The sequence below is a fragment of the Carlito syrichta genome, unplaced genomic scaffold (genome assembly GCF_000164805.1).
Source record: "Carlito syrichta isolate Samal-C Ts95f unplaced genomic scaffold, Tarsius_syrichta-2.0.1 Scaffold304726, whole genome shotgun sequence".
NCBI lineage: Eukaryota > Metazoa > Chordata > Mammalia > Primates > Tarsiidae > Carlito > Carlito syrichta.
In genome coordinates this window covers 141,033-155,433 of record NW_007248822.1, presented here as the reverse complement: position 1 = coordinate 155,433, position 14,401 = coordinate 141,033, and the positions used below count along the sequence as shown (strand labels likewise).

At 39.5% G+C, this 14,401-nt stretch overlaps 1 protein-coding gene across 1 annotated transcript in view; it reads left to right on the top strand.

Annotated features, from left to right (window-relative positions):
• RIOK3 (RIO kinase 3) overlaps window positions 1-14,401 on the top strand; it is a 31,097-nt gene that overhangs the window by 2,512 nt on the left and 14,184 nt on the right. Inside the window, 6 exon segments of the mRNA XM_008060774.2 lie at window positions 6,171-6,286; window positions 6,881-7,026; window positions 7,120-7,227; window positions 7,431-7,540; window positions 10,538-10,681; window positions 12,061-12,188. Of these exon segments, the coding sequence (XP_008058965.2) occupies window positions 6,171-6,286; window positions 6,881-7,026; window positions 7,120-7,227; window positions 7,431-7,540; window positions 10,538-10,681; window positions 12,061-12,188 (752 nt within the window).

The following is a 14,401-nucleotide window of genomic DNA, read 5'->3' as shown; positions in this document are numbered from 1 at the left end:
GTCTCTAACAGCTGACTTAATAGAAGATAGCTGGATTCTTGTCATTTTTTTTCATTCGGTCTGTTGTGATGTGCTTTGGTTGAAGTATATGAAGAAAAATCTATCCTCACAGATATGTAGATTAAAATATGTATAATTAAAGATGGCTAATAAGAGTACATTAGAAATATTGAGAAGTAATTGAGTTAATCTCCAATAATGTATATTTATGTTGTCCAGGCTAATCTCAAACTCCATCTAATAATGTATATTTATATCCCAAGCCTCCTACCTTAGAAAATGTTAGAAAGCACAAGAATATCAAGCACACATTTCATTAGCCATCAGAGTGATGATGTCATCACATCTGATGTAGTCTCTGGAAAATTCCACACTCTTGGGAGAATGCAGGTTAAAAAGACAGTGTGACTGGGCACTGTGGTTCATGCCTGTAATCCCAGCACTTGGGGAGATGGAGGTGGGAGGATCCCTTGAGCCCCAGAGTTTGAGATCAACCTAGGCAATATAGTGAGACTTCCTCTATACAAAAAATTAACTGGGTGTGTGGTGGCACATGCCTGTAGTCCCAGCTACTAGAGAGGCTGAGGCAGAAGGATCTTCTGAGGCCAGGACATAGAGGCTGCAGTGAAATGGTCTTGGGGATGATCCCTCTCCAAGTTACTGGGGTACAAGTTACAAAATGTTAAACTGCTGTTATGGATGAAGAATTATAGGGGGCATTTGAAGAAGGCAGGATTGGTAAACTGTGTAGGCAAAAGTGAGGAAATTTGTAGCTCTGTTGAGAGAGAGCTATAAAATGGATTCGTGGTTTTCCTCAAAATTATCAAGGTCATTAAAAACAAGGGAAATCTGAGGAACTTAGGCCAAGAGGAACCTAAGGAGACATAATAACTAGATGTAGCTTGGTGGAGTAGTGGGACAGAAAAATGGTGTTGAGGAAAACAAAGGAAATCTGAATAGAGACTTTAGTTAATTATATATCAGTATTGGTTCATTAGTTATGACAAATGTATAATACTAGTGCAAGGTATCATTAATAGGCGAGCCCGCATATGTGGCATTTAGGAAGTCTATTTCTGCAACTTTTTTTCTGTAGATATAAAACTATTCTAAAGTAGAAAGGTTTTGGGGGGGCGGGTTAGTGTTGTTATGTGGGCCCAGATCATTTTTTCCAGAGACCCTTGCCTTGAGATATAAAAAATTACTTCAAAAATCTGCCTAGATTGTCTTCTAGCTGCATGGCTAGAAAAGGGACCTTCCTGTGGTTTATGGCTTTCTTTTTTTGTTTGTTTGTTTTTTGAGTTGGAATCTCACTCCGTTGCCCAGGCTGAAGTGCAGTGGCACGCTCATGGCCACCCTGGTGTCGACCTGCTGGGTTCAGGCGATCCTTCCGCCTTAGCCTTCCAAGTACCTGGAACTACAGGTGCACGCTACCATGCCTGGCTAATTTTTTTTTCTTTATTTTAGAGATGAGGTCTCGCCAAGTTGCCTGGGCTGTTTGTTCTCGAACCCACATGCTTAGGCAATCCACTCACGTTGTCGGTCTTCCCAAAGTGCTGGGATTACAGGCTGAGCCACCAAACCCGGCCTGGTTATGACTTTCTTGACTTGCTTTAAGTAGAGGACTGAATTTTTGTTATTATGTGTCTCTTTCATGTTTACTGTTGTTGATTTTACTTGATTCTTTCCCCATAGTTGTCTGCAGTAAAACCTTTTTAAAGGGCAGGACAGGCAGCAAAGGGCATGTCTTTAGGAACTGTAGGGAACAGGACATGGTTTTTGTCTTCTCTGCAGCCAGCCACTTGTGAGAGAATGTGGCAGTAGTGAAGAACTCCGCGGAAAGGGTTTCAGTGGTGGCAGTTTCACAAAGGAGAGGAAAACCAACGGTCTTGGGGTTAACAACAGGAAAGAAAGAATCAGGATGTTGATTATAGGCTTGATGGATGTCTTTCGAAGTAGAATAACTAACTGGAAAGGATTGTGTGGGGTTCAATCTGATTATGATGCTATGTGGTATTTATGTTGTTGAGTGGAATAGTAGGAAGTGGCTTTGGCTAGCTAGGAATAGAGCAAGGTTATGAAGTATTTTCCCCCTATCTCCTTAGATTTTTTTTTCTTTCTACTAACAAAAGGTGGTTTACTGAGGAGTCACAAGATTATGACAGAGATTCCCTTAACATACACCCTGTGGTACCTGTTTGTAGGAGGAGCCTCCAGTAATGAACTGCTTGTGCCTATGGGGAAGGCCCGAGGGGTTCTGCCCCCAACCCAGAAACCTCACACAGGAAAAATTTCGCAGAGGACTTCTGATTGTTGCTTGAAGAGTTTGGCTTTGATTTCAAATTATGGGAGTTGGCAACCTTTCTGAAGTCTTTACTTGTTCCATTCAGTGGATGTTGTCGCAGTGTGAGGGGGCCCAGCTGAGCTGGTACAGGGCACTGTAGTCTCTTGAGTCTAAGGTCAGTAGGAGTGGGCACTTAGGGTGTCTTGGTGCTATTTGTGATCTGTTCTTGCTTCCCTTTCTGATCCAGTGTATTTGGGAGTAGGTCAAATCTCTGCCTCAAAATAACAAAATCACTGCCTGTCATTTTTGCTTCTTCTGAGAAATTGTCAGCTAATACTTTATTTAATGCCTTAACAGAATTAATTGACAGGTGGCAAAAGAGTAGAAGCCTCAGAAGTGGGTGGGCAAAAGGGCAGACTAGAAGGTGGGGGAAAGAATGTTAGAGGAGAAGGGATGCAGAAAGTGGTAGACTGCTGCAGCCCAGGGACAGCCTGGTAGTTCTGCCCGGTATCTCCAGTGTTTCCTTTGGCAAGTATCACTCAGTAATGCTTCAGTGCCTCTTTATGTCTGATGCTCTGTGCTGGGCTCTGAGGATTAGACTACAGTCTTCAAGGGTTGTGCTTGTGGCTGTTGCATTACCCTGATACGATGATTAGTCCTGAACTAACAGTGTTCCATAGTGGCATGGGAACACAAAGGAGAGGATCCAACTTTGTCTGATGACACTGAGACAGCCCTCTAGAGGAGGTGACGTTTAATTGGTGTAAATAGGGAAGGGAGAAAAACCATTGAGAAAGAAAGGAATGTGTGAAGCCGTGGAGCATGTCACATTTGACATATAATTAGGGTTACTAGAGTGCAGGACAGATGAGGGTTGAGACTGGAAAGATAAATCAGGACAAGTTGTGAAAGGCATTCCTTGCTGGGGCATTTGGATTTTATATGCAGGTAGCAGGGCAGTTTGCTCCTCACATGCCAGAGTGAGGTGATTAGGGAAGCATTATAGCAGAATCTAAGAGTACAGACTGAGGTCCTGCCTTGGTACAAATCTCAGTACTTTCCATCTACAGTGGCATCTTGGGTTAAAAAAAACTTTATGTGCCTCAGTTTTAAAATCTACAAAATAGGAATAATATTGCATATACTCAGTTGTGTGATTTAAATAATCTGATGTATATTTAGCCACGTGACTTAAATACAGTGAATAGTCATATGTTGTCTGTGATGCACCTATTAATCATTGCCAAATGTGGTTAAGAATTCTGAGCTAGCTGGGCTCAGTGGCTCAGCCTGTAATCCCGCGCCTTTGGGAGACTGAGGTGAGTGGATTGCCTGAGCCCGTGGGTTCGAGACCCGCCTGGGCAGCGAGACCTCATCTCTACAATAAATCAAAAAATCAGCCGGGCGTGGTAACGCGTGCCTGTAATTGGAAGGCTGAGGCGGAAGGATCACCAGAGCCCAGCAGGTCCAGGCTGTGGTGGCTGGGAGCGGCCACTGCACTCCAGTCTGTGCGACAGAGTGAGACTCCAACTCAAAAAAAAAAAAAAAGAATTCTGAGCTGTAGCTGGGCATGGTCGTGCGCACCTGTAGTTCCAGCTCCTTGGAAGGCTGAGGCGGAAGGATTGCTGGAGCCCAGCAGATTGAGGCTGCAGTGACTGGGAGCGTGCACACTGCACTCCAGTCTGGGCGACAAAGTGAGACTCCAACTCAAAAAAAAAAAAAGAATTCTGAGCTGGACAGTCATCTGACTTTTGGAACCTGGACTTTGAAGCTGATCAGTTGAAACATTTCCTAGCTAAACAGCATTATATCTTCTGCTTAGAGGTTACGGAAGGAAGTCAGCAGAGTGGTGTGGCTAAAAGATTAGCTATGCTCTCCAGATTACCGAGAGCTTCGAGATTCCACATTTTACAATCCTTAGCAGGAGAGTGCTCACTTGCTGATAAGCTCTGAGTGACTGAGTCACACCAGACCTTCAGGAAGGCTCCCTGTTCCGTCTAGGTCTGGCCTGTATAAGGCTGGAACAATTCTGCATTAGGCATGTTCTAGGTATGTGCTAGGGGCCAGGCACATTTCCTCAATCTCAGGGTGAATCTAGATAAAACTTGATTCTGATTCACTCAGGCATAAGTATAGTTATTATTGGTCAGCTTTAGGTGCTCTACCCAAACAGAACCCGAGCCAAGTAAGTTTCTGAACTTCAGTACCATGGAACCTGAACAAAAGTCACTTGCCAGTTGTCTCTAATCATCATGCCAACAGGCCCTTAGACCAGCTGGAGGGCCTGTTCTGTCTAAACTTGATTAAATAATTTTGTGGCTAAAACAAGTATCATATCTATACAGTAATGGTTAGCAATTAGTTTGGGCTTTATCCTAAAAGCAATGCGAAATGAGATTTAAGTAAGGAAACAGTACTAATCAAATCTGCATTAAAAGAAAAACAACAGTGTTATGGTGTGGAGAATGGAAACAAGCAAGACTGAGAGCAGAATGATCACTTAGGCTTCTTTTATAAGTAGCCCAGGGATGGGATACCTTGGAGTAGAATCATGGATGAGGGATGGAGAGAGCTGGGCAAGTTCAAAGAGATATTTAGAGGCTAGACGGGCTATACCCCTACCACTGTAGAAGACTTAGGCAGGAAGAGCACTTGAAGCCAAGATTTTGAGACTAGCTTGAGCAACATGATGAATCTCTGTAACTTAAAAAAAAAAAAAGAGAGCGAGAGAGAGGGAGAAGGAGAGAGAGATGCTTAGACATCTTATGTAATGCTAATGGCTTTAATCACTGGACTGTAAAATGTAATCAGTTGCTGCTGCCAAGTAAAGCAACTTGCCCTCTTAAAAATTATGAATCGTGAAATAAACCTACAGTCTATATTTTAGGAAGATTGAGACAGTAGTGTCACTGAGAAAGGCCAACTGGGTCTCACAGAATATTACTGTCCTGTATTTGTATTTGTATTCTTTTAAGAGTCTGTTTCTCAGCTTCTAAAGTTCAGAAATACAACTTTTGTTGTTCTTATTGTTTTTGTTTTAGCATATCCTAAGATGTCTTAAGAGGGGCTGATACACACTTTGTATGTTTAGCAGGTTTAATACTTAAATTAGAATGAGGTATAACTTCTGTAACTTCTCAGTGAACTTTTGAATTCTTAGTTGATGTAGTCTAATCCTATAAGAGATGCTCCTTGGGAAGCCAAAGGTAGCTTGGTGAGCAAGGAATTGAAAGAGGAGTTATTGTGAACGCATTGGCTACTCAGTGGATGCCATAATAATCTGGTGCTTCCCTGCAACTGTAAGGACATACCTACCAGCAAGGCTAGAGAATGCTTTTGACTGTTTTCATTTACCTTTATCTTTGACTAAACATAACCTGGGAGGTCAGGTGTGGTGGCTCATGCCTGTAATCTCAGCACTTAGGGAGACTGAGGCAAGAGGATCGTCCAAGTCCAGGAGTTCAAGATCAGCCTGGGCAACATGGCAAGACCTTGTCTCTACAATAAATAAAAAAAAAATTTAGCCAGGCATGGTGGTGTGTGCCTGTTGTCCTAGCTACTTGTCCCCAGCTGAGGTGAAAGGATGGCCTGAGCCCAGTAGGTTGAGGCTGCATTGAGCTGTGATTGTGCTACTGCACTAGCCTAGGTAACAGTGAGACTGGCTCAAAAATAAATAAATAAGTAAGTAAGTGAAGCCTGAGAACCTAGGAGATATTTTTACTTTTGAGATGATTTCTGTAATAGGTAACCATTCATTTTGGGTGTTAACTATATTGTTTAATTGTCAAAAGATAATCTTATTTACAAGTTGATAGGTACTTTTATTTCATTATTATGGATTGAGCTATCCTTTTATTTATTTATTTATTTATTTATTTTTAAACAGTGTCCATGGGCTGCCCCTCAAAATACAATATCTTGTTCTTTGGCTGACGTAATGAGTGAACAGTTGGCCAAAGAATTGCAGTTAGAAGAAGAAGCTGCTGCTTTTCCTGAAGTTGAGTAAGTAAAATTGACAAAGTATCTATTTTACAACAAATTATAGCAAGTTTTAGGATTTGATGAGTGATCACCATGGCAAGTGATTGAGAAACACACTTAGAAAAGCAGTGTGGTAGAAAAAGCACCGTACTGGAAGTCCACTGACAGTTGAATTCTGATTCTGATTTTGTGATCAGTTTTCATTATCATCTTGGACAAACCCTATTTCTCTGGATTTAAGTTATTTCATGTTAGTGCGACAGTTGAACTAGATGAAGTACAGTTTTGATCAAGTGTTTGTAGCTTATCTTTTCATAAATATGTGTCTCTTCTTTGATTAGTACACAGAAGAAAAGAATTCTGGGTGTATATTTGGATTTTATTAGACCCTTTCAGCTTCCCCTCCCAGCTCCCCTAATCCCAGCTGATGCTCTCCTAGATGCATGTCACTGACCTCGAGGCTAGTTGGGAAGGAGAAAGCGAAAGGTTTGGTAGAGTTCTTTTCCTTTGTTCAGTACAACTGTAACACCGAAAAGGCACATCCCACCCTCATAATTGGTAGCTTCTGTTTACAAAAGCACATTATATTAGTTTATATTGCTTTATTTTGAATAGTGTTGCTGAAGGACCATTTATTACTGGAGAAAACATTGACACTTCCAGCGACCTAATGCTGGCTCAGATGCTCCAAATGGAATTTGACAGAGAATATGATGCACAGCTTAGGCGTGAAGAAAAAAAATTCAATGGAGATAGCAAAGGTACTACAATCTTATCGTGACAACTCCAGTGAGTGGTAGAAAATGTTTGTAACGTGCTCCCAAATAAATCTGCAACTGTTTTTGCCTTTTAAGTTTCCATTTCCTTTGAAAATTACCGGAAAGTACATCCTTATGAAGACAGTGATAGCTCTGAAGATGAGGTTGACTGGCAGGATACTCGTGACGATCCCTACAGACCAGGTACCAAGGCTTTCATATTTTCTGGGGGTATAGGATAGGTACAGGAAGAGTGATTTCTCCAATGAACTCTTAGTTTTATTTTTTTTCTTTGAATCTCATTTGGTAATTAGCTCTTAGATTAAAATGTCTTTTCAGACAATGTTAAATGCAGCAATTTAGTCTTTACTATTCTTATATACTTGGCTTGCCTTAATCTCCTTTAGCAAAACCAGTTCCCACTCCCAAAAAGGGTTTTATTGGAAAAGGAAAAGACATCACCACCAAACATGATGAAGTAGTATGTGGGAGAAAGAATACAGCAAGAATGGAAAATGTAAGTTACAGAATGTATCTGTCTCAGAAATGAGAGTTTTGTTTACATTTTAATAGGATTCTAAACACACTATCTTACATTTCTAAAAATATCTTTCTTCCTTTTTAAAGATGTTTTAGATGATGGTATAGCAATACCATGAAAACTCAGCCACTAATGAGAATATAAAGTTCCTTAAAATAAAATTCTACAACAGTGTTGCAAAAACTAAATTGATTTACATTGATTCTAAAATTAAATAGATCAATTTTTATGCACCTGCACAAGTGGCCGTGCGAGTGAGATGGGAAAGGAAAGTGGGAAAGAAAGGTTGAGGGATAGGGGTCTGAAGGAGGGACTTAAAGGAAGCAACAGAAAGACTGAAAGAGTGGTGGGAGGGAGAAAGTAGAGGAGAAACAGGGGAGAGACTGAAATTAAGAAATAGTTCTTATGAAAGTAACATTCTTCAGCATATTATTTTCTACAAAATAGCATCCCTACCCAAGAAACAGGTAACAGTGGTGACTGGGGGATAGGAATGGGAGTGAGAAATACGAAATACTTTTTTTTAATATATAATTATCCTGTATTTTTTTTTCCTGTTTTTTAAAATTTTATTTTAAAGATGTGGAGTACAATTCAGGGTTAGGTATACAAATGGTCATTGTACAGGTAAAGTTTGGGCCTCACTTTGGTCCCCACTTCACCTGGTTTGAGATCAGGTACCCTTGTTGATGAAGTGTGGCCCCACCATGGCAGTTTCCCACTACTGCCAATCCCTTTCTTACAGTATTATGATAATTGTTGAGGGTCCACTTATAGTGAGAACATGTAGTACTCAGTTCTTTGTTTCTGTGATAGATCACTGAGTATTATATGGACTCTAAATCTGTCGAAGTTGCTGCAAAGTTCATAATTGTCCTTCTTTATGGCTGCATAATATTCCATTGTGTATATATACACCACATTTTTTTTTTTATCCAGTCCACTTTCAGTGGGCAGCATGGTTGATTCCATGTTTTTGCTATTGTGAACAATGCTGCAATAAACATGCGTGTGTAGGTATCTTTTTCATAGAGTGATTTGAGTTCCTCCAGGATATTCTCAGAAAAGAAATTTCTGGATCATATGGAAGGTCGATTTTGAGATCTTTTAGGAATCGCCACACTATTTTCCACAGAGGTCGTACTAGTTTACACTCCCACCAACGGTGTAGAAGCGTTCCCTTTTCCCTGCATCCTCTCCAGCATCTGTTGTTTTTAGAGTTATTGATGATGGCCATCCTGACTGGAGTTAGGTGATATCTCAGTGTGGTTTTAATTTGCATTTCTTTTATGATTAGTGAGGCTGAGCATTTTTTCATGTATCTGTTGGCTGCTCATATGTCTTCTTTTGAGAAGTGTCTAGTCATATCTTATACCCACTTTTTAGTAGGGCTGTTTGTTTTGCTTTTTTCTTTTCGGCACATTTGAGTTTTTTGTCAGATATACAGTTGGCAGATATTTTTTCCTATTCTGTGGACTATCTTCCCACTCTCTTGGCAGTTTCTTTTGCTTTGCAGAAGCTTTTCGATGTGATGAAGTCCCACTTGTCTATCTTTTCTCTTATGGCATGGGCATTTGGGGTTTTGATCAGGAATTGTTTGCCAGTTCCAATTTCCGTAGGGTGTCTCCTGCATTTTCTAAGGTTCATATAGTTTGAGGTTTTACTTTTAGGTCTTTGATCCATTTAGAGTTGATTTTTGTATCTGATGATAGGTAGGGGTTTTGTTTTAACCTTCTGCATGTGGTCAGCCAATTTTCCCAGCACCATTTACTGAGTAAGTGCTCATCTCTCCAGTGGTTGTTAGTGGAGACTTTGTCAAAGATGAGTTTTGGTTGAGGTTTTGCTTCCAGAATCTCTATTCTGTTCCATTGGTCTATATGCCTAATACTTTTGGCTATATATCCTTTTATGCTTTCTGAATTTTTTATCTTGTGCCTGAACTAGCTCTGAAAAGTCAAAAATAAAATGTTATTTTTTTAAAAAATAGCATTCTAACTCTTTCATAAATATTATGGTTCATATAAAATATTTAGACTTCAGAATACAAATGCTTGTTATGTAAACATATTTTTAAATTATATCAATTCTAGATCTGACCCTAGAATAGAGGTCTACTGCTGGGGTTTTTTTTGTTGTTGTTGTTGTTTTTCCCCCTGTCGTCCACCGCAGCCTCAGCCTGCTGGGCTCAGGTGCTCCTTCTGCCTCAGCCTTCCAAGAAACTGGAACCACAGGCATACACCACCATTTCCGGCTACTTTTTTTATTTATTGTAGAAACAAAGTCTCATCAAGTTGTCTAGGCTGGTCTCGATCCCCTGGACACAGGCAATCCTCTCACTTCCGCCTCCCACAGGCTCCACTGCCAATAATACAACTTCCTGTGATAATGGGAATGTTCTGTATCTGTGCTGTCCAGTGTGGTAGCTACATTTGCTAGTGAGCACTTGACGTTTAAGTGGTACAACCGAAAAACTGAATTTTTGATTTAACTTTAACTTAAATATCCTCATATTGCTGGTGGTTACCTAATTGGATTGTATAGCTCTAGAACATATTTGTTGTGGCGTGGGCATAGCTTGCTGTACTAACCTGCTCCTCAAAAATAATTAATTGTGAAATTGTATTTCTTTGGTAAGGTTTGGGATAGCCTTCACAATATAATATTGTGTTCTTTGGTGGATGTAAAAGTGAGGTACAAAGCATATGCTGAAAGACAGCTTTAGATGTAATGAGGTGTATTCTATGCATAGAATAAATGTCTTCCTTTGGGTTGCAGTTTCTTAAGGAGTATTGTTCCTCTTTCTGTTAGTGAGTTATTGTGTCTTTTCTCTGTAGTTAGCACCTATGGGTTCTGATTTTGTAGTGTGATCATCTTTGAGTAAGAAACCTGTTCAAAGAAAAACTTCTCTCTCTCCTTTTTTAATTTACTGTCCCCGTTTTAAAGTATTTAGACACTAATTCTTCTTTTTGGCAGTTTGCACCTGGGTTTCAGGTAGGAGATGGAATTGGAATGGATTTAAAACTATCAAACCATGTTTTCAACGCTTTAAAACAACACGCCTACTCAGAAGAACGTCGAAGTGCCCGCCTCCATGAGAAAAAGGAGCATTCTACTGCAGTAAGGATTTGTCGATTTTTCTTCTTTACTGGATTTATATTAGAAAACTTTGTTTGGGGGAAGAAAACAATACTTCATGTTTGATATTTTCTCATAAGATTGGCTTTTCAAATCAAAGATATAAATAAAACCAAAGTGACTTTGCTATTTGACTTTCAGATTTAATGTTATAGTTATAATCACTTGTTCAAAAGTAATATTTTAGTAGTCATGATTAATTTAGACTATATAGTTTATGTTGCAGCTACATGTTTCCAGATTTTATTTAAAAATTTAAAATGCCTATTACAGTATTGGCATCTTTATAATTTAATGTCTCTAGTGTTTTACCTTCATGAACATTTTGTCTAATAAACTAATTTATTTAAACCTTTACAAAAACTGATGATAAGAATGCTAGGGAAGCTAATCAAACTTTGGGGATAGAATACAATTTGACTAAGCTAGTGACTTTTTAGAAAAATTAACACATAATAATTGTACATATTTAAGGGGTAACTGTCTTTTTAAAAATGTTTAAATTTTTTTTTTTTTTTTGAATTGGAGTCTCACTCTGTCGCCCAGACTGGAGTGCAGTTGTCGCTCCCGGCCACTGCAGCCTCGACCTGCTGGGCTCCAGCGATCCTTCCGCCTCAGCTTTCCAAGTAGCTGGAACTACAGGCGTGTGCTACCATGCCCGGCTAATTTTTGATTTATTGTAGAGATGAGGTCTTGCCAAGTTGCCCGGGCGGGTCTCGAACCCACGGGCTCAGGCAATCCACTCACCTCGGCCTCCCAAAGCACGGGATTACAGGCTGAGCCACCGAGCCCGGCCAAAAATGTTTAATTTTTAATTAATTAATTTTTTTTTTTAGAGTCAGGATCTTGCTGTGTTGCCCAGGCTGGAATGAAGTGGCTTGATCATAGTTCACTGCAACCAGAAATTCCTGAGCTTAAGCTATCCTTTCACCTCAGCCTCCTGAGTATTGAGGACTACAGGCTCGTGCCACCATGCTTCGCGAATTTTTAAAAATTATTTTTTGTAAACACAGGGTCTTGCTATGTTGCCCAGGCTGATCTTAAACTCCTGGCCTCAAATGGTCCTGCTGCCTCAGCTGCTCAAAGTGCTGGGATTGCAGGTGTGCGCCACTGTATCTAGCCTAATTTCTTCTTGGTAGTCACTTTCAAAGACATTAGAGTTATATTTATAGGTATGAATTATGTCTTGACAGCACTCTTTGAAGAGCCTTTTAGATATTTGAAGAGCCTTTTAGATATATATCTAAGTAAATTAAATAATGGTTAGGAAAAGGAAATATTTTGAAATTTAGATACTAGAAATACCTCAGGAAATATATAATTAACAGTTATTTTTACTTACAGTGATTTATCTTTTGCAGGAAAAAGCAGTTGATCCTAAGACACGTTTACTTATGTATAAAATGGTCAACTCTGGGATGTTGGAGACAATCACTGGCTGTATTAGTACAGGAAAGGAATCTGTTGTCTTTCATGCATATGGAGGGAGGTAAATTAACACAATATGATACTATCATGTGGACAAAAGCTTATTCCCTTCTCCTCAAGAATCATGGATTCCACAAAATCAAAATTAATGTTGCATAGCAAAGTCTAGACAATATAGGAACGTATAAAGAAAAACACAGTCACTTTAATACCACCCAGAGATAATCAATCATTTGGGGTAGACTTCTTTAGTATTTTTTCAATGCACATATTATTTTTACTATTATAATTATAATAATATAGTATTTTTTCAATGCACATATTATAATTATACTATATCATATAGGCAGGTGTAAGTAGAGAGCAAAATTTGAACCTGGGTTTGATCCAAAACCCATTGTTTTTCCACCAGTGAGCCCTTTGAGACCAGACTGAGTGCGGGCGGCATGCTCAAATCAGTTCTCAAGTTCTCATTCTTCCTTTTGTAACTCTGATCCTTACTTTACGGAATACAGCTTTTTAAATTTTTGAGTCAGAGTCTCACTTTGTTGCCCAGGCTGGAGTATAGTGGCACATTCACGACCACTGCAGTCTCGACCTGCTGGGCTCAGGTGATCCTTCTGCCTCAGCCTTCCAAGTAGCTGAAACAACAGGCAGGTGTCACCACACCTGGCTAATTTTTTGATTAATTGTAAAGACGAGGTCTCACCAAGTTGCCTAGGCTGGTCTCGAACCCCTGGGCTCAGGCAGCCTTCTAACCTCCACCTCTCAAAGTGCTGGGATTACAGGCATGAACCGCTGTGCCTGGCTATAAAATACTAGCTTTAAATAGTGTTTGTGTTATTTCAGGAAATGTCATTTAGAGGTTTTATGCCATTGTAGCTCTTACCCACTTCACGCTTGTCACGAGTAAGTAAAGAATGACATGGGGAAGAGAAACACATTTTAAATTGGAGGCTGTTAGAGAATGTCCTTAAGCCAGGAGCATGAAACCATGTGGTTACTTACCGTACTGCCAGCCTGCAGGCACCACCCAGCTGTTCCTTTACCTTAACTTTGCTTACAAAAATGTTAAAATACATTACATAAATTGTTCTTTTCTTTTCTTTTAGATTTAGAAGGTATTTATTGTATACCTTTGTAGGTAAGACACATAATCATGTATGAAATAATACTGCTAAGTTCCAAAATGAGGATAAAAATAAATGTTAGGGTAAAGTATCTTAACATTTAGCTTACATTTTTTAAGCTAAGTGATTCGGAGCCAATTACTAAACCTCATTTAAAAACTGAAAGTCCCCTCAGGATTTTTGTGAGGGTAAATGAAATCATTATTTGATAACACTTGGTATATGTTAATCTTAATAAACATCTTTTTCTTTTCTTACTTGAAACTTTCTTTTCTTTCTTTCCAAATTCCAATTAAGGGTTTCCTCAAATTGAACAAATATTATTTTAAAATGCCATGAATCATTTATTTATTTATTTATTTTTTTGTTGGGGTCTTACTCTGTCACCCAGGCTGTAGTGCAGTGGCTCAATCCTGGCTCACTGCAGCTTCAGCCTTCTGGGCTCAGGCAAACCTTTCACCTCAGCATCCCAACTACCTGGGACTACAGGCACATGCAACCATACCTGGCTAATTTATTTATTTAAAAAAATTTTTTGTAGAGACCAGATCTTGCTATATTGCCCAGGCTGGTCTCAAACTACTGGGCTCAAGCAGTTTTCTCACCTTGGCATCCCAGAGTGCTGGCATTACAGGCTTGAGCCACCATGCATGCCTGTAAGCTATTTTAAAATGAAAGGTTACTCATGGTAGTAAATTAAAACTTTACAGAAATGATGAAAATTAAAAGTAGTTTTCATATTATTTACTCTTACCTCACAGATCTTCTCTCCAAAGATCTATAATAATATAAATAATAACCAAGTAATAATAATAAATGATAACCAAAAATAATCACCAGTATTAACAGTTTTTAGTCTTCTAGAAATTTTTTATACATACAGTTTTATTTATTTAAAAGAGATTATACTCGGCTGGGCTCGGTGGCTCAGCCTATAATCTCAGCACTTGGGAGGCCGAGGCGAGTGAATTGCCTGAGTTCGAGACCATTCTGGGAAACTTGGCAAGACCTTGTCTCTATAATAAATCAAAAATTAGCCAGATGTGGTAGCATACACCTGTAGTTCCAGCTACTTGGAAGGCTGAGGTGGAAGGATCATCGGAGCCCAGCAGGTGGAGGCTGCGGTGGCCAGGAGCGTGCCACT